The following is a 19,421-nucleotide window of genomic DNA, read 5'->3' on the forward strand; positions in this document are numbered from 1 at the left end:
TACTAAGGAGAGCAGTAGCTATTTGCCAGGCAAATACTGGCAAAGAACATCACTATGGTGTAAAGATACTATTTAAATACAGGATAAAACAGGATCAGCTCTTGCCAATCAGCAGCACTACTGGCTCTCGCTGAAGAGACTTTCTGAGAGCAAAAAAAAGGCATGACAATTACAAATTAAGAACTAAATACTGTTGTCTTGGTAGGAAAAAGACCAAGGCAGTTCTGGAGGAACTGCATGATTATGTAATCACACAAGGAAAGCCAAGAAAAGAGCTTTAATAAACCTGAAGTTTACTATAAACTAATTTCAAGTCTTCGTAAGTTCTTTCTCATTTTCAACATCCTGTCATGCGACAATTCTCAACACTCACTTCCTGTTACTTTATGGGATAAATGGGTAGTTTATTTTACAGAGGTTGGGATGTAAAAATCTAATTTAGTCTTTCAACTGTAAATAAACTGGAAGAGAAATGCCTTCTAATGTTACTCTCTTAACCTTTAGTAATCTACTTTTGTTTTAGGCAACAAAATCTTTGTGTAGGAAGGCTCTAAACCAGACTTTGCTACTTCTGATTATGTTAACTTGGCCTCAAAACATTCCCCTAGCAAAACAGCATTCTCTAATTACAGAATATAACTTAAAATAGATCATTTCAAGCTCACCTGTAAGTACTTCTAAATGTTATGTAGCAATTTGTCCAAATACAATGAAAGCATTAACAAAAATCTTAAGAAAAAAGAACGACTTCCAATCAACTATCTTGACAGAACATGTGTCTCATAACTTTTTCATACAGAAATTGGATGTGAAACTAGATACACTAGTTTTGACAAGATAATTCAGGTTTATTCAAATACAATCACTGAATTTGAGTCAGCAGAATTATAGAAACAGTTTACAGTCAGTACCACAGTGAAGAATCATGTCCAGAGTACACTATTATTATTACTACTATTACTATTACTACTGCCACCGTTACTATTATTATTATTGTTGTTGTCTAGTTCTGGTAACGATATGATGTCTAAAGCCCTAATCATGGTCCATGGCTGATTGTTTTGAGATGTATAAGCCCAGCAATTAAGATGGTTTCTGACCTAGATTGTTTACAACCCACATGTAGGAGAAAAGAAAGCAGATGAACACAGATAAGTAAAGAACAGCAACCGAACCACTTTTAAATATTTTGTTGGTATCATGGAAAAGGAGAGTTTTAAGATTATGAAGTGCTCCTTCCAAGTGAGAAGGAAGCCTAAGGCAATGCAATGCACAGAGGTGCAACATACACTGCAATAGAAAGAAGGAATAGATGGATGGATGGACGGATGGATGGATGGAAAGAGATAAGAGACCCACTGGAGCAAAACACCTAAAGAGTCTTACCAGCAGGTTTCTACTTCGCATTTGTCCCTTTACTTTCATTCTACTTTTCATAAAATTGCAATTTTAAGTTTCTTAGACTTAGGACTGGGGATTCAACTGGTAGTGTTTTATCACAGATCATTTCTGGAGGTCTGGATATAAATCTTCAGCCAGATGAGAAAAGTACTGTTTTTGTGGCAGTGTAGTCTTTTAGTGCACCCTCAGTAGCACCTAAGATTCTGTGAAGTACAAGAGCTCTGACATCTATAAGTGAGGTCTGTGTTCCTCTTTGTTCTCAGCCTACTGGCAGTGGGAGAAACATTAGGTTGTAAAATGAAATTTCAAAGGGTCCAGAATCAATAAAAGAATGAACCCCTTCCCTTCAAGGATTACCTCTAAATATGCATAGGGATCATAATATAATTCACAGACACTTTCAGTCTAAATCCATGGATATAGATCAGATATTTCTCCTTTCAGGCTCTGACTGCTGAAACCGTTTCTCTGTTACATTCAAAGGGTCACTAAAGTAATGCCTACGGAGAACTCTAATACAGCATTATGTTTTCCAGGATTTGACTTTGTGCCTCTAGAAGAGGCATAAACACTCCCACCTCCAGTCAGCACTTACGCTCATATGTGCTTCCCTCCACCATCATACTTAATGCTTTATTTTAGTGTCTCATGCATAATTTGCCTAAGACGTACTATGGGGGTAACTGCAATAGGGTCCAGCTATTGTGAAGAACTATAAACAATAAAAAGACATCAAGCAAATTCAGCATTAAATCTCCAAGTCATTAGGAAATCCCTTGACCATCCTCTCCCACATGCAAAAACTCCCTCGTAGTGAATAATCTGTGCTAGCATATCACAGGGCACTTATTAATAAACCTGATAGTCAGAGATGCTCAGCTCCTGCAGACCCCGATGTCTACAGAGCCACAAATGCACTGCACACCTAATAATAGAGCTCTTAATACCTATCCAGTCCCAGGCTCTGAGTGCATACAATACATAGGGAATAATAACATATATCAAATTTGAATACAACTGTTCAAATGTACACAAGATTAAGCCTCGTTGAAGACCCAACTTATCTCTTGTCAGAAGTATAATAGCCAACAATTTCCAGGTAGGAGGATCAGGGTACAAAACACAGTTGATGCTGTTTCTTTCATTATAAAAAAAGTTCTTACTCTTTTGCTCTGTTCAGTCTTATGAATATTTGTAAAGGTCAAGGAAATGAAAAACAGCTTTCTCATTAGGGAGGGCTCCCACTGGCATTTATAGTCTAAATTGCAAACAGAAATGAGAGAGACTATCATTCAAGACAGTCATCCCTATGCCACTAAATCTAACAGAAACAATAGTCCTCACTTTTTTTGTGCACCATTTCTAAATAAAAATCATGATGCAAATTGATTGTCAGAAACAGAAATAAATATATCTCAGCATTTTTGTGTAACAGGTAATTATCAGACCAGACACCATCCCCAAGATTTTCAAGAACAGATAGCTAAAGTTAAACAGAAAGGTAGATATTTGAGCAGTTAAATAAATGCACTACTCTGCAAAAAGCTGAGTGTTCATTAGCTCCCACTAATATCTGTTGTTAGCTAATACGGCCAAAGTACGAATGGTTGCTAGAAAATAGTTCAATCTAGTATGAAAACTCCAAGCAAACCCCCATGAAAATTACTATTTGTAAGGATCTACGAGCAAAGATTCATTTAGATGAATTCCTGTCTATGTGGCTAAGTCACAGACAGTGATTTACATGTTTAACAATGTTGCCCTTTAACTGAGCACAGAAGAAATTTCCCTCATCTTTGCATCTGTATACATGTATGTATGCACACACATACACAATATAAATTACAGTCTTCTGTATCTCCATAGCTGGCTTTAGTACATTCTGGTTCAACCTTAATGTACAGCTCAGTAAACAGGAGAACTAACAGCCAGATTAACCTACTAGAATGAAGAAAAATGGGGAAGAAAATGAGCTACCTTTTCCAGACCAAGAGCTGATGTTTTCCCTCGCTATCTGAGTCTTTCTACTGCCTACAGCAGCTCTATGATTAACTATTATATTGGCTGGATTAGCCTGATTACATCTCTCTTCTTTGGCCAAAGCAGATTTTTTTTTCCCCTCAGGTTTCCATGAATAATACCCCATTAAATCACATGTAAGTGATATGACAATCTCAGTACTAATATCCTTGCTCTCCTCTATGCGCTTAACAGGAAAACAATTGACTACTCCATTCTCATTCAATTATTTGGCACAGAACAACCTTAAATCATATCAATCTTATTAACGTAGGAGGATGTCAAATGCAATTGCAGGAAACATTTCTGAAGGACAACATCCCTGGTTGTCAGAGGCCTGATTCTCATTCAAACTAGCTTCCCTTTATGTCATTTTGGCAGTATAGGACTCAATGTCATTGTGAATCAAACCATCATTTAAGACAAAAGCAGAATGTGCATTTGACTCCACGATGGTGAGCAACACGGCGCAATGTCCCTTTAGATTGCTTTAGACTATCAAAGCTAAATTTTTAATTTCCCAAGCTACGGGCTCTTCTCTGTAATTACAAGGTAAATGTGGGGCAACTACAATTTCTAAAGACAATGGTGTAGTTGTTGGTGTAAAACTCTAGATTCATTTTTCAATAAAATTGTATCACACCTATACAAGATTAAATGAGATCGACATTGCTTTAAATGTCTTCAGAAAATCACAAGAAATAGAAAAGATCCCTGAGAACAGACAGTTCACCACTCCTAGGGCTAACAAAGGACTTCTTTATGCTGCCAAATAATAAGTTTTCACCAAATGAATAATACCAGAAAGCGTAAGAATTTAAGTTCAAAGAATCAGAATATGTTTAATTATGTTCTCTAGATAAACATGTTTTATTTACTTTTAAACGGAACTGAAAAATTAAGCTACTTGTCAGACAGCAGTATCTTAAAATTTTCTTACCTGTGCAATAAGCCAATCCACTAGTTTACTTGCAGGGATTACTGATTTGTAGGTCTTTAGGTGGTAGTCGCGGTCTCTAAGAAAGAGAATTCAGGGAAAATCAGGACAAAAAGGTAAACGTTTCTTTTACACTCTAAACCTACATATACTATTGTGACCTACTATTATGAAGTTGAGGAAAGAAGAATTATAGATGGAAAAAAAAGAGAGACTCCCAGCCACAAATAAATAAGACAAAGAATAGGAAGCAGATATCCTTTTTCTCTAGAAGAAAAGACTAGTTTTTAAACTTTTCTAACAACTTGAATTAGGAAGATATTTCAGACCAATACAGAGCAGCGTTATTTCAAATTTCTCTACATGTTGTTTCAAGCCATCTTCAGAGAGCTCATATTCCTGCCAGAGGCAACCAGGACATCCTTTTTACAGATGTACTGAGCTGCTTCTTTAACTCAGGTTAGAATATTGCCACCATCGGTCCTGCTGAAAATCACATTCTTCTGGCTGGCAGACACCTTCTGGTTTCCATCCTAAATCCATTCATGTCCAGTTTACGTTTATTGGCTCAGTGCCAGACCCATCTATAAGCTTAAATAGTTCTTCTCTAGTGTTTACCCATCAGTGTATTCATAGACGATGACCCTACATATTCCCTCTGTGCCCCCTTTTTCTTAGGCTCACTGAATTAAGCACCTTTTAGCCTACTCTGTTGAGAGGTTTTCCTGATTCTCCGCACCTGTTCAGATTTTACTTCCTTTAGCAAAATATCACAAAGTAGCCAGATACAAATAGAGTACACAGTGTTCTGTTATGGCATTAGATAATTTCAGGCATTGTAAATAAAAAAAGACGTGTTGTATTTAGGTCTTGTAACACAACTTGCACCATCTCACACACAGCCCTTGTAGACAGCAGCACCGTTCCTGAAATAAGCAAAAGAAACCCTATTGTAACTTGCTGCATTTAGCAGTTTTCTTCCATTCCTCTTCTCAGAGCCATGTAGATAATTGATGTTTTTAGTCTTTCATAAAATACTTCTAAAGAATTTTGATACAAGTATAAGAGGACTATGTGGCTGAGGACATTGGGCTCTAACACCTTTCACCTCCAGGTCACTGGATTTAATCCAGCTCATGAGAGAATGAAAAGCTCTTTCCATTGTAAGGCTGTTTACTGGCCCACGTGAAATAAGTTTGGTGGTCTTGATCCAGTTCCTAGTTCCACATCACAAAAGCCATTACCACAATTAATTTGCATTAATTGGCTCCCTCTTGTTGAGAGTCTCAGTAGAGAGGCCAAATGCTGAATGGCTATGAAGAATTAATTCCTCTCTCACCCTTGGAGGTGGTCCTTCTATTTCAAGCTTGAGGTCCACTGGCATGACTGTGGAAGGAAACTTTCACTGTTGGCTGCGGCCAACAGTGTAAAACTGTGGCTGTTTTACAGTCCGGATGTATCTATACAGCAGCTCAAGAGAAGACTTTTTTTATTCTTCAGTTCTGTCAAATCAACCTCTTTCATTAGCACCACACCATGTGGTATTTCCTTTTTTCTAAAAATCTAAAATCAAACCACCATCTAAAATTCATCCTACTCATGTTTTTCTTTTCCTAATCATCTACAGATACAAATACGTTGTGACTGGCTTTTGTAAATAAATGCATCAGAAATGCCTGCGTGTTTGCAGAACGCAGGGTGTGAGAAATTAGAAAGGGAAGCAGGACTTTCAGAACTTGGAAAAAAACAAAAACAAAAACATGACAGCATTTCCAGAAATATGTGTCCTCAGAACAAAAGCTTTCCTCATAATGCTTACACACATTTTTCGACTTGTCTTCCAGTAATGTGCTAAACCCAGCACAAAACTGTGGGAGTTTTCTGGGCAGTTTTTCCCTCTCACACTCTTATCTTGAGAAAATGTGCTTTTGAAATGTCAGAACAATATAGCAAAGCATTAAAATATTGAGTACTAATGAGTAGGGGTTTCCAGATTGTGAGAAGCAACTCCCAACATTTTAATACAGATGCTGACACAGAGCTAGAGTTTTGAATAAGCTGGCATCAGGATCTTGGTCCAAGGCCCAGTCTTTTACTGCTTGTAGCTAAATGCTTGTCAGGATAAATATTTCAACATTAGTTCACTGACTTTTCTCCCCATTTCAATCTAGCCTGAACAAGAGTAGAGCATGAATCATAGAATGTTATCCATAACCATGAGCTGCAGGTGAATAGTCAAATATAGATGTAGGAACCACTGAAATTTTGGCAGAACCTTGCTGCCTCACAGAAACTAGAGGAATATAATGTTCTTCACAGCGTCTAGCCCATCTACACACTGAAGTATTGTCCATCACATATGTATGTGTGAGCAAGTTCTCCCACCCTCACAACTTCCCCGAAGTAGATCAGAGACATATTCAGAACCTTCTCTACATCTAAGATTTTTCAAAATGTTTTACTTTTTATGTATCATCCCCCAAAGTAGCATGCTTTGTTTCCAGTGGGGTATATCATCTTATCCTCAAAGTACATTAGTGTCAGTTTACTTAAAGAAGATTATAAAGGCAAAGGCTACATGGAAACTCCCAGGTTTCCAGGGAAGACAACTAAGCAAAATTATGTTCCAAGGTTGTCAAAATAATTGAATTTTGAACTTTACGATTCCTCCAGATCCTCTTGGCACATGCACCTGCTACTCTAAGCAGTTTTGCCGATTTTCTAGAAGGAAGGTTGCACCACAAAAGTAAGGCCTCATCAACCTTGCTAGCATGATTGCAGAACCAGCAGTCTGGGACAAAAAGGTAAACGTTTCTTTTACACTCTAAACCTACATATACTATTGTGACCTACTATTATGAAGTTGAGGAAAGAAGAATTATAGATGGAAAAAAAAGAGAGACTCCCAGCCACAAATAAATAAGACAAAGAATAGGAAGCAGATATCCTTTTTCTCTAGAAGAAAAGACTAGTTTTTAAACTTTTCTAACAACTTGAATTAGGAAGATATTTCAGACCAATACAGAGCAGCGTTATTTCAAATTTCTCTACATGTTGTTTCAAGCCATCTTCAGAGAGCTCATATTCCTGCCAGAGGCAACCAGGACATCCTTTTTACAGATGTACTGAGCTGCTTCTTTAACTCAGGTTAGAATATTGCCACCATCGGTCCTGCTGAAAATCACATTCTTCTGGCTGGCAGACACCTTCTGGTTTCCATCCTAAATCCATTCATGTCCAGTTTACGTTTATTGGCTCAGTGCCAGACCCATCTATAAGCTTAAATAGTTCTTCTCTAGTGTTTACCCATCAGTGTATTCATAGACGATGACCCTACATATTCCCTCTGTGCCCCCTTTTTCTTAGGCTCACTGAATTAAGCACCTTTTAGCCTACTCTGTTGAGAGGTTTTCCTGATTCTCCGCACCTGTTCAGATTTTACTTCCTTTAGCAAAATATCACAAAGTAGCCAGATACAAATAGAGTACACAGTGTTCTGTTATGGCATTAGATAATTTCAGGCATTGTAAATAAAAAAAGACGTGTTGTATTTAGGTCTTGTAACACAACTTGCACCATCTCACACACAGCCCTTGTAGACAGCAGCACCGTTCCTGAAATAAGCAAAAGAAACCCTATTGTAACTTGCTGCATTTAGCAGTTTTCTTCCATTCTTCTTCTCAGAGCCATGTAGATAATTGATGTTTTTAGTCTTTCATAAAATACTTCTAAAGAATTTTGATACAAGTATAAGAGGACTATGTGGCTGAGGACATTGGGCTCTAACACCTTTCACCTCCAGGTCACTGGATTTAATCCAGCTCATGAGAGAATGAAAAGCTCTTTCCATTGTAAGGCTGTTTACTGGCCCACGTGAAATAAGTTTGGTGGTCTTGATCCAGTTCCTAGTTCCACATCACAAAAGCCATTACCACAATTAATTTGCATTAATTGGCTCCCTCTTGTTGAGAGTCTCAGTAGAGAGGCCAAATGCTGAATGGCTATGAAGAATTAATTCCTCTCTCACCCTTGGAGGTGGTCCTTCTATTTCAAGCTTGAGGTCCACTGGCATGACTGTGGAAGGAAACTTTCACTGTTGGCTGCGGCCAACAGTGTAAAACTGTGGCTGTTTTACAGTCCGGATGTATCTATACAGCAGCTCAAGAGAAGACTTTTTTTATTCTTCAGTTCTGTCAAATCAACCTCTTTCATTAGCACCACACCATGTGGTATTTCCTTTTTTCTAAAAATCTAAAATCAAACCACCATCTAAAATTCATCCTACTCATGTTTTTCTTTTCCTAATCATCTACAGATACAAATACGTTGTGACTGGCTTTTGTAAATAAATGCATCAGAAATGCCTGCGTGTTTGCAGAATGCAGGGTGTGAGAAATTAGAAAGGGAAGCAGGACTTTCAGAACTTGGAAAAAAACAAAAACAAAAACATGACAGCATTTCCAGAAATATGTGTCCTCAGAACAAAAGCTTTCCTCATAATGCTTACACACATTTTTCGACTTGTCTTCCAGTAATGTGCTAAACCCAGCACAAAACTGTGGGAGTTTTCTGGGCAGTTTTTCCCTCTCACACTCTTATCTTGAGAAAATGTGCTTTTGAAATGTCAGAACAATATAGCAAAGCATTAAAATATTGAGTACTAATGAGTAGGGGTTTCCAGATTGTGAGAAGCAACTCCCAACATTTTAATACAGATGCTGACACAGAGCTAGAGTTTTGAATAAGCTGGCATCAGGATCTTGGTCCAAGGCCCAGTCTTTTACTGCTTGTAGCTAAATGCTTGTCAGGATAAATATTTCAACATTAGTTCACTGACTTTTCTCCCCATTTCAATCTAGCCTGAACAAGAGTAGAGCATGAATCATAGAATGTTATCCATAACCATGAGCTGCAGGTGAATAGTCAAATATAGATGTAGGAACCACTGAAATTTTGGCAGAACCTTGCTGCCTCACAGAAACTAGAGGAATATAATGTTCTTCACAGCGTCTAGCCCATCTACACACTGAAGTATTGTCCATCACATATGTATGTGTGAGCAAGTTCTCCCACCCTCACAACTTCCCCGAAGTAGATCAGAGACATATTCAGAACCTTCTCTACATCTAAGATTTTTCAAAATGTTTTACTTTTTATGTATCATCCCCCAAAGTAGCATGCTTTGTTTCCAGTGGGGTATATCATCTTATCCTCAAAGTACATTAGTGTCAGTTTACTTAAAGAAGATTATAAAGGCAAAGGCTACATGGAAACTCCCAGGTTTCCAGGGAAGACAACTAAGCAAAATTATGTTCCAAGGTTGTCAAAATAATTGAATTTTGAACTTTACGATTCCTCCAGATCCTCTTGGCACATGCACCTGCTACTCTAAGCAGTTTTGCCGATTTTCTAGAAGGAAGGTTGCACCACAAAAGTAAGGCCTCATCAACCTTGCTAGCATGATTGCAGAACCAGCAGTCTGAAGATGCCAGATAAAGCAGTGGTCCGAAGGCACAGCTGAAAGTAATAGGCTTTGCACAACTAGCTTGGCTAAAACCCAGCTCCTTTAGGTTAACATTAGGCTTGTCAGAGGCAAAAAGACATGATAAGACGACATGAAAGGATGACAGCATAGGAGATTCAGTTTTCTAACAGGGAGATAAAAGGAAGAGTGAGTAGGACAGAGAATGGTGGGAAGAAGAGCCTGAACACACTAAGAACGTTAAGTCTATCCAGAAGGTTCCTAAAACTTCTGACAGTCTGCTATTTTTCACTGGTCATACACAGTTTAGACTAATGTGTGTCTAACACAGATTAATCCTGATATTAGAATATTCTCCAGCTGGGATTCTATTACAAAAATAGCCCACTGATAAAACACCACAAGACAGGCCTATGGTAGTTACTTTGTCCTTGTTGATTCCCTAAAGCATAAGACTACATCCCTTTCAGTTTGTGGGTACCCTGAGGTCAGTGAAATTTTTTCAGCTTCACTTACCATTATTGCCTACTCTGCATGTGAATTGCCATCTTAAGGGATAAAATGTGTATGTGCAAATACACACATGCATACACATAACCATTTTGCCTACCAAGGGCTGCATCATGTTTTCCTGCTCCCTCCATACCCTTTAGGCTAACTGAAATCTGTGTTATTGTAGAATGGCTATTCTGGGGAAAAAACAGAGATCTAATTAGGCAAATTTATGACTGATGAACTGTAACTACCTTTGCTGCTCCTTCTAGCATGACGATGACATCTCTCAGTGAAACATCTGTTGTACAACTCAGGGACAAGAGGTCAGTTTTATTGCATTTGGGACCCCAGCCATGCCCACCAGAGGTTTTTTTCTTCCTCATCAGTTTTTTGTATGTAAAAATGAAGTTCTCCTAAGTGAAAATGCCTAATTTTCAATCATAAACACCTAAACAGAACACCTACATGGCTCAGGGTGTTTTCCATTATAGGCCAGAAATGTTCATCTGATGTCACAGTAAGGCAACAACATCTGAAAATCACCTCCTGGGATCTGGGAAGAGAGTTAACTAGCACTTGCAGATTATCTCAATTCTTTAGCATTTATTTATACAGAGCTAAGTTCTGAAGATTCCACCCAAAATTTTCAGGGTTTTTTCAAATCACAGCTTCAGGTTTTATTCCACTTCAGATTGGTTTTTGTTTGTTTAGGGTGCTTTGAATGAAAGAATCCTAGCATCACATTGGAATCTGTTTACATCACTTTAGCATCTGTTTACATTTTCTACAACCCAAATAATACAGCAGCTACAATCACACTGCACAATCTGCCCTGAATCAGCAGTCACTTATTAATCACACCTACTTTAACTCACAGAAAATGCCAGAGTAAACAAACTTGTGTCATGCTAACAGCTCTCTCATGATCTGATAGAGGAAGCAAATGTCACGAAGACGGTAACACTAGCCTTTCACTCTCCCAGAACCCAGTTCCAACATCCTCCAGCAGAAGCACAACTACAAATCTAAACTGTGGAGATAGAAGGGTAGAGAAAAGAGCCAAGAAAATGCAGAAAATTACTGTTTATAATGAGAAAGAAGAAAGATTTCAATAGTAATGTGTCATCCTTTTAACAAAGCCAGATAATACATAACAAGGGGATCATGAAGGTGAACTTACTTTACCACTGGAGTATATAGGCAGTGTAGTCGGCAGTAGAGCCTCACACCCTGAAGAAGGAAAGATGCATGGTATTATCAGCTTTTTCCTTTGCAAAGAAACACTGACCAGCTAAAGCTAGCAAAACCTGGGCACTGATGTCTCTACTCAGCTGGAATTATCTATTGATTAACTGTTTTTCAAAACAGTTACCTTATCCTCTCTGTGAAACATTCTTTCTTCTTTCCCTGCCTCCAGAAGCCAAAAAATCTGTTCTTTTATCTCTAAATCACCTCTATTCCAACATTTTCTCCATTAATCCTTCCTCAAAATTAACCCATGAACTGATATCCATAAGAAGAAATCCAATTTATTAAAAGGTATATGGGCAGATATGGGATCAACAGAAATCATGACATACAATTATCAAAAACAGCACTTAAATATTGATCTCTTCTATCTCCCTGAACCATAATGCCCAGATTTTCAGCAGACATGCTGTATTATGGCCTACTGTTTTCTTTTAAGACCTTTTGTTACTACATTAGGATTGTAATCAGCAGTCTTGGGTGCAGTCACAACCGTATTGTTATTTATTGCTAAGCTGTGCTTCTTCTCCCTAGAGTGAATGTCTCCTATGGCATTAGGATGGATAGCTTAATACAATAAACGGCATTAGGGATCTCCTATATAACAGGTCAATGACATTCAGAGGTAGAGCAAACTCTTTTGATGCAAATCATAAGGTTCCAACTAAGAATGATAATACAAACCTTGGACATGATGTCTTCCAATTCACTTCTTGGCTTGTACGTTCCATCATCATAGCGAAATCTGTACATCACCTGCTCATTCTTAAATTGGTGCTTATCTGAAACTAAAACACCAGTATGATAATTAAAGTTAGTCTTTTCTCCCCTGCCATGTTCTTCATAGGCCAGTCGGTACGTATACACCTAAGGATTTGCTGGTATCTATCATTTTCTGAAGAGAGGACTCAGCTCTTCAAATTTCCCCTTATTGTGTGTGTATATATATATATATGCTTATGTGCACTTCTGAATAGCTCCACCAACAAAAGCAGTTTTCTAAAATACTGCAGCTCCAGTAAAATTGAAATGTCTTCCTTGTACCCAGATTCAATTTATGTAAGGCTTCGGAAACAGTTCTTGTGAAGGTAATTTGGACCGTCTGACTTTTATTGATAAGTTTTGAACAAAGTGCCTGCAAATTCCCACAACAGTTATCACAGCACTGAAGTCATTTTTGCAGTTGCCTAAAGCTCTGCAACTCCAAAAGCAAAAGCAGGCTGGTGGGAGGAACTACAGCTGTTAGAGGTATTCTTCTACCATGGTTCTTGTATTTACTAGTGAGCTCCTTCTAAAAATTAAATAGTACTTTTGAGAGACTGCTTTTTCACCCAGAATAGCCATTCCACAGTAGGGCAGTTAAAATCTTATTGGGTAATGCTATATACTGATAGGCTTTAAAGACAAGGACACAAAAGATGTTTCAGTGTGATAAGGAACCATTTCAAAAGAAGCATTGGCCAAAATCAGAAAAGAATTAAAAACCGTACCCAGTTTCAAACAGATTTATCCGATGCACCATACGGGAAGAGGGTTGAAGTCTATATCCAATTATACGTAGGTTTATCCTGTTTCTATTCTAAGGTAAACTATTTCAACAGAACATGGAGGTGGGAAACCCTCATGCTGAAGATAGTAATTTAGTAACTAGTAGAAATTATTTGTTTCACAGATTAGTAAATAAGTGGTAATTACAAGTAAAAAGCGCTAATGACTGTTCAAATTCAAAATAATAATAGTGTCTCTTCCAGATTTTACAATACGTAGTATAGAAATGCCATTGTTCACAGCTTAATTTAATGGAGACCAGTTACAACTATGTAGAGAAGGAGGAGGAAATCTAGAGAAGAGCAAGCAAAGCAGACAGCAGATAAGCTGGGGTAGCTTAGTCACTGTAATCTTTCCTGCCTTTGCCAATGTAACAAAACCATGGCCAGATCTTTGTGCTAGAGCACCCTTGAATATTTTGGATGCAGTATTTCACAGTGTAGGCACAGCATTTGATGAACTGAGAGAAAATATGGATTTACACTATTTAAGATGCACCTTAGCCTGAGTTTGATTAACTTGAGAAAACTGATTGTACTGGATGACTAAAGACAATAAAACTGGGTTAGGCAGACTCAGAAGTACCAGGACTCAGATTGAGATTTAGTCTGCCCCTTGCAGAGTGGGCAGGATAATTGTTTAGAAGGCAGAGACCAGACATTCTTAAGACCTTCCCACCTTACACAGGACAACCTTTTCTATGAATATTTAATGAAGATTCTGGCTTTTGGTGGTATTTTTCCTTAATTTCAGAGTAAAACAAAATTTGCAGGATCTGGTGTATATCCTTTTGTATACAGTGGAATCTCTAAGCTGTGTAAGCTATTGACTTCTTTGAGTGTTTGCACACTCTGGATTTTGTATTTCTAAATCCAATTGAGAACCGAGTCTGCAGAAAGCATCTTTTGTGTCTGGTACAGAGCAGATCAGGTTCTGATCACTTCTGCTCTCTGTGACGGGTACCAGAACTTCCACATCAGCAGTCCCAGATAAAATAGACAGAATTAAAGCAGATACAGAGGAAATTGAGTGATAAAACACACAGAGCTCAGCACTTAGCACAGAGCTCAGCATTTAGCAATCTTCTCTGGCCCTGCTTCTCAGGCAGGCTGAGAGATCAACAGCTTTCACCTGACAGTAATGTTATGCCAAGTGAAAACAAAAGATAAAAGATATTGGCTAATGTAGAATAGGGGTAAGGGCTTCATTATGGTGCTTACGTTTTAAGTTCTCGCTACATTAGGAGACACATAATGGGATACTTTCATGTCTAATGATTTATCAAAATCTCAAGGGATATTTCCTTAAGTAAATGCAGCATTGCAAATACCTTCCAATGTCTAGCAATAACTGTCATTGGAGACGCTAACATCAGGAACTCTAACTAAAGGTAACATTAAAACCAAACCAGATGCATCTTATGCAGGGCATTTGAATAAGGGGAGCAGTAGATATAACAGCACGACTTTCTCTGAGCTGTAAATTTGTGTTTAGAGTAAAAGGACAATGCTGAAAGTGTCAAAGTATGAAATTATGGCAAGGTAAACAGTCATCATGAAATAAGACGTCTCAGGAAAGATTTTTGCATCAACAGTGCAAGCGGACACATTCAGAATGTAGGCAGGTAAAGGTGTGAGTGCAAAAGAGCATTCTTCATCCAAAGGAGGATCCCTACACATTGGAGCCAGAGTGTTTCAGTTCTCCAAAGTCACAGTTAGGGCCAAGTACTCAAAAACGTTCAGTGCTTTTGAGCTCATGCTCAAAGCCCTTCAAAGTCTGAATGTGCCTGAAAGTATGTCTTGGTAACTGGGGGTGGAAGTGTATGTGCATGAAAGATTATGGTACTGCTCATATTAAATTTCTCTATGTGTTAATTAAAAGAAAGTAACAGACATCATTTCTTAACAGTGTTACAGTCACCTCAAAGACAAGTTTGTGGAGCTGAGTTACCAAGAGATTAAAGCAAGACTAGCCTAATTAAATGGCTCCCCTATTTAAATTGGTTTCCAAGAGACTGTATGGAAATGTAGACCACTGGTGACTTAAGACCTATATACCTTATTCCTTTGATGTGCATTTTGCAGCTAAACTCACCTGAAAGTTGAAATTAGGGCATTTGCTGTTTAACTAGAATAGGTCTATGTTGCTCTGTCTGCATAACATAATATGAAAGTAATAGGGAACAGCAGGACAAACCTGGATTTAAAGGATGTAATCTGGAGAAAGACCTTATTTTAGTAGAAATGCAGATAGCACAGAAAATTTTCAAACAAGCATCTTGTGCTACTTTGGTCATGCAACACTTCTGTATGCACTACCCTACTCTTCTAAAATACCCCTCATCATAACACTTCAAGGTCATCTGCTGGGTGTGATGAAGAAATATGGTGCATCACTATTTTAAAGAGAGACATTCTTGCCAAATGAGCTGGAAAGACCAAATCCCACAACAAACCCTCCATCATCTCTTTTCTTTATGACAAGCAGTCTCATTAGAAAGAATGACCCATCATCTGGAGCCCCTCACTCTGTTCGTACCTGTGCCCCATTCTAAAAGAGTACTGCTCGACTATCCTCTGTATGGCTGATGTCTCATATGGAAATTTATTTATTGATCACTATAGATTTTCAAACACACAAAGTACAAAGGAATATACACCTGATATAGTCCGCAACAAAGATGTTGCAGAGAAATCAAGCAACTGCAGGCATAAACACTTTCGGGATACCCAACAAGTCCTGTTTCATGACATAAATTTGCCCACTCATTAATCCCAAAAGCCATTAAACATTTTGAGGATTTGATGAGTATGGTACAGGAAAGTATTTGAACATCATGTGAACAGCTGCAGTCAGTTTTCCACCCTCATTTCCAGAGCATTACTGAAATCTGACATCTCTTTATGGCATGGAGCACTCACCATGATGAATGATTCCATTTTCCAATAGTGCCTGTCCCAGGTTGACCCCTTCCTCTGGTTTGCTTATCTCTCCAATCTCTGTGAGCCATGATACAAACTCACTGCAAAGGGAAGCAGAACAGAAACAATTAGCTTTTTTGCCCTGAATACAAACAGACACATGCCTCTGCAAGTCATCAGCCAACCACAGGAGACTCTCTCCTTAAAGCAAGTGTGAAAACTGTTGTAAGTGATGATACCTCTACTAGGTGGCTCTATTTCCTACATTTCTGGAGGAAATGCTCTGCAGAAGATCCAGATCTCCTACCTGAGACTTTTCCCACCATTCCCCTTAGCTCATCCCCCTTAGCTCATCATAATTAGCATGCACACAAAAGGAAAGAAGACCTGGCTGGATCTATAAAGATGCTGCAAATCCTTATTTTACTGAGCAATCCAGACATCCAAGGGGGAAAAGGAAAGCAAGATTAACTGATGACCTTAAAAACAAGTTGGACAGTAGAGAAAACGTCTACTTCTATCCAAGTTATCCCTCCAAACAGTGTTCGTGGTCTGACTTAGTTACATATGCTCACCTTTCTTCATTGGGTCTGATTTCTGGCCCGGCCCAGCCCGCCCCCCCGCCCCCAGCGGTGTAATTGCAATGGTTTTAGTGGAATCACCATAGGACTTAGGACAGAAGGTTCAACCTACTCAATTCAAGCACAGAGCAGTAAGAGAGAGCACAAGTCCCACTGATAAGTTAATTTAAGGTCATTTACTGGAGTTGGTGCCTGGCAGATCCATAAATGATGCTTCTAATTTATAGACAAAAGGTGCTAAGTCTGTCTGCTCGTGCAGCATGAAACAAAACCTCTCTCTGGTGAGGGGCAGAGCTGCACATATGGGCAGAATAAAAGCCAAAAATGGATAGATATGTAGGATGTTACTCAATTAGAAACAGTAAGTACAGAAAAACAGACATTGCAAGCCTAATGAATACAGCACTGCGAAAGCCCTAGGGGGCTCAGTTGTTTGCCAGGTTAATTAGTGATTATACTAGAAATGTGTTAAATTCATAGAGAGGAACAAAAAGAATATATGAAAGTAGAGCGACATATGGGAAATCTGAGTTCAATAAACCACTTGGGTGCTTTCCAATGTGCAGAGGGTTGCTGCTTATTAAAACCAGTATCCATGCCTCCACTTGTGGGCTCTGAATGAAGTATTTTTAGTCTCTTCATGTTTATCAGAGCTGACTCATCTGAGCTGTAGGTAGTATTCACATTTTGCCTTTAGAATAACAACAACAACTGAAAACTTCGCTTTGCTGAGGGGCTACTGTGTAACTGTCACAGTGTAGAAAAAGCAGCAGAATCTATTCACCTATGCCAGGGGAATCCCATGGAAACCAGCAGTTTTGTAAAACTCCTAAAGCCAGAGTACTGTAGTGATGAGTCAGACTCTCTACCTTCTCTGTCTTCTAAGAAAAGCTCAATTTCCCACTGATTCTGAACTGTTTCTAGAAGTATTTAAAAGGTGAAACAGAATATAAACTGCAGAGGGAGGAGAAGTAAGAATGATCCTCCACACCCATTACTGAGAATACAAGACATACACTCTGTGGAGTGCCCCATCACAGACATGCTGGCCAATGACTGTAATCATGTTAAGTACCCAGGGTAGATGCCCAGTTGCTATAATTTTTTCCATCAAGTGCAATGGATCTATGGCAGTTTACAGCACTTAAACAGTTACATAAAAGTTTAGCGGAACAATACTACCCTGTCAGCTTTCCTGCTTCTTCTGTTTGGAACTCTGTCCCTGGAGTTTATTTGGATAGTAAATGTAAGGCAGTCTTCTTAAAGTTTGAAATTGTGAGCTGAAAAAGGAAAATAACTGAATGCTACTCTTACAGCCCTGAAGCTTCACAACCATGGGATGGTTTTCTTAAGAGCTACTTCAAGACTTCTGTGGCATTTGATTCATAAGCAAAATCAGTAATTGTTTGCTCTGAAGTCTGAAAAGTGCGTGATCCAGAAATATTCCAAGAGGGTTTTTAGGCACATGCTGGACTGTGGCTAAAAAAGCATCAACTCTAAAAGTGGATGGCAAAGCTTGATTTGTTTCTTCATCTTGTCCTAAGCAGTTCTCCAGTATAACTGGGAGTATCCTCACTTCCCAGTGCTGCTATGCTCAGTTCTCATCTGGCATGCAAGTCAGGACACCATCCCCCAACTATACCTCTGAAATTAAGGGACTTGGAACAGCTGGGTTTCTACTCAAGAAATACACAGGAAAATCCAACACGACCAGGTTTGTGCAATCTGATCAGATACGTTTGGAATCTCCTGAGGTTAACAGATCCTCTCTATTACAAGCTCAATACAGTTCAAGGTTTTGCAATCCATTTAGTGCAGTACTGAAAAGAAGCATGGCAAGCATATCATTTACATATATTGGCACTAGCACACATCTTTCCCGTTGTATCACTAGTCACATGCCTAAATACCAGTACACCTGAAGAGGGCTTAGGAAAATGGATTTGCACTCAAGCAAGTCGGTTGCTGAAGTTAAGTTCAATAAACAGCCTTATAAATAAATGCAGGTGATATTTCTGAAGATATTAGGATTAGTTCATGGGTTTTTTTCTGCAAATACATTTTATCTCTTGAATTATTAGATGCTATGTGATATCCAAAGGCCAAGAGCAAAATTATTTTTTGCGGCCTGAGTGTTACTCTCAGCTGCACGTAGCAGAAAACCACTAAGTACATCTCAGCACAGTTATTAGTGACTCCCCTAGGCAGGAATATCTGAAAAAATGAATAGGTCACAGCCAATATGCATTGTTCAGGGGAAGCCCCAGGAATGATATGAAAAGTCTGCGAGTCATGACTGGATTGTATCGATTGAGTTGCACGCAACTGAGTTGCCCAGGACTGTACCAACAAGTGACTGTTGAAAAGATATCAGCAGAGTTATTTTCTATGGGGAAGGCTGGAACATTAGCAGAAATAATGCTTTTGTCAGAAATCAGGATACCTGTAGGTATCTCAGTCTGGGCTCAGTTACCCATTGGCAAAGTTAGGTCAAATCCCCACTACCCGAGTGTCAGGTGGCTGCCAAGCAAACTGAGGGCAATGAGCAGGACAGATTGTGGAGCATGTAAGAAAACAGACATTTTAAAAGAAAAAGGAGCAGCAGGAAATCCCAGGTAAGACTTGAGGCTAAGCAAACTATCAGGGAATCCACAACAGACTCATATATATCAGCACTGGAAGAACCTAAGTTTCTGATCTGGTACTTCTTGTTGCATGGAAAATAGGAAATGCTATATCATGCCTCCAAAATCAGAGCTTAAAGGTTTCAGTTTGAATCAAACAAGATC

At 38.7% G+C, this 19,421-nt stretch overlaps 1 protein-coding gene across 1 annotated transcript in view; it reads right to left on the reverse strand.

Moving 5' to 3' along the window:
- The window catches only part of PREX1 (phosphatidylinositol-3,4,5-trisphosphate dependent Rac exchange factor 1), a gene marked incomplete at its 5' end in the record, with an annotated part of 112,475 nt that overhangs the window by 43,468 nt on the left and 49,586 nt on the right, over nucleotides 1-19,421 (reverse strand). Inside the window, 4 exon segments of the mRNA XM_019472963.1 lie at nucleotides 4,361-4,436; nucleotides 11,515-11,564; nucleotides 12,267-12,370; nucleotides 16,052-16,152. Of these exon segments, the coding sequence (XP_019328508.1) occupies nucleotides 4,361-4,436; nucleotides 11,515-11,564; nucleotides 12,267-12,370; nucleotides 16,052-16,152 (331 nt within the window).

The sequence above is a fragment of the Aptenodytes forsteri genome, unplaced genomic scaffold (assembly GCF_000699145.1).
Source record: "Aptenodytes forsteri isolate BGI_AS27 unplaced genomic scaffold, ASM69914v1 Scaffold374, whole genome shotgun sequence".
Classification (NCBI taxonomy): Eukaryota; Metazoa; Chordata; class Aves; order Sphenisciformes; family Spheniscidae; genus Aptenodytes; species Aptenodytes forsteri.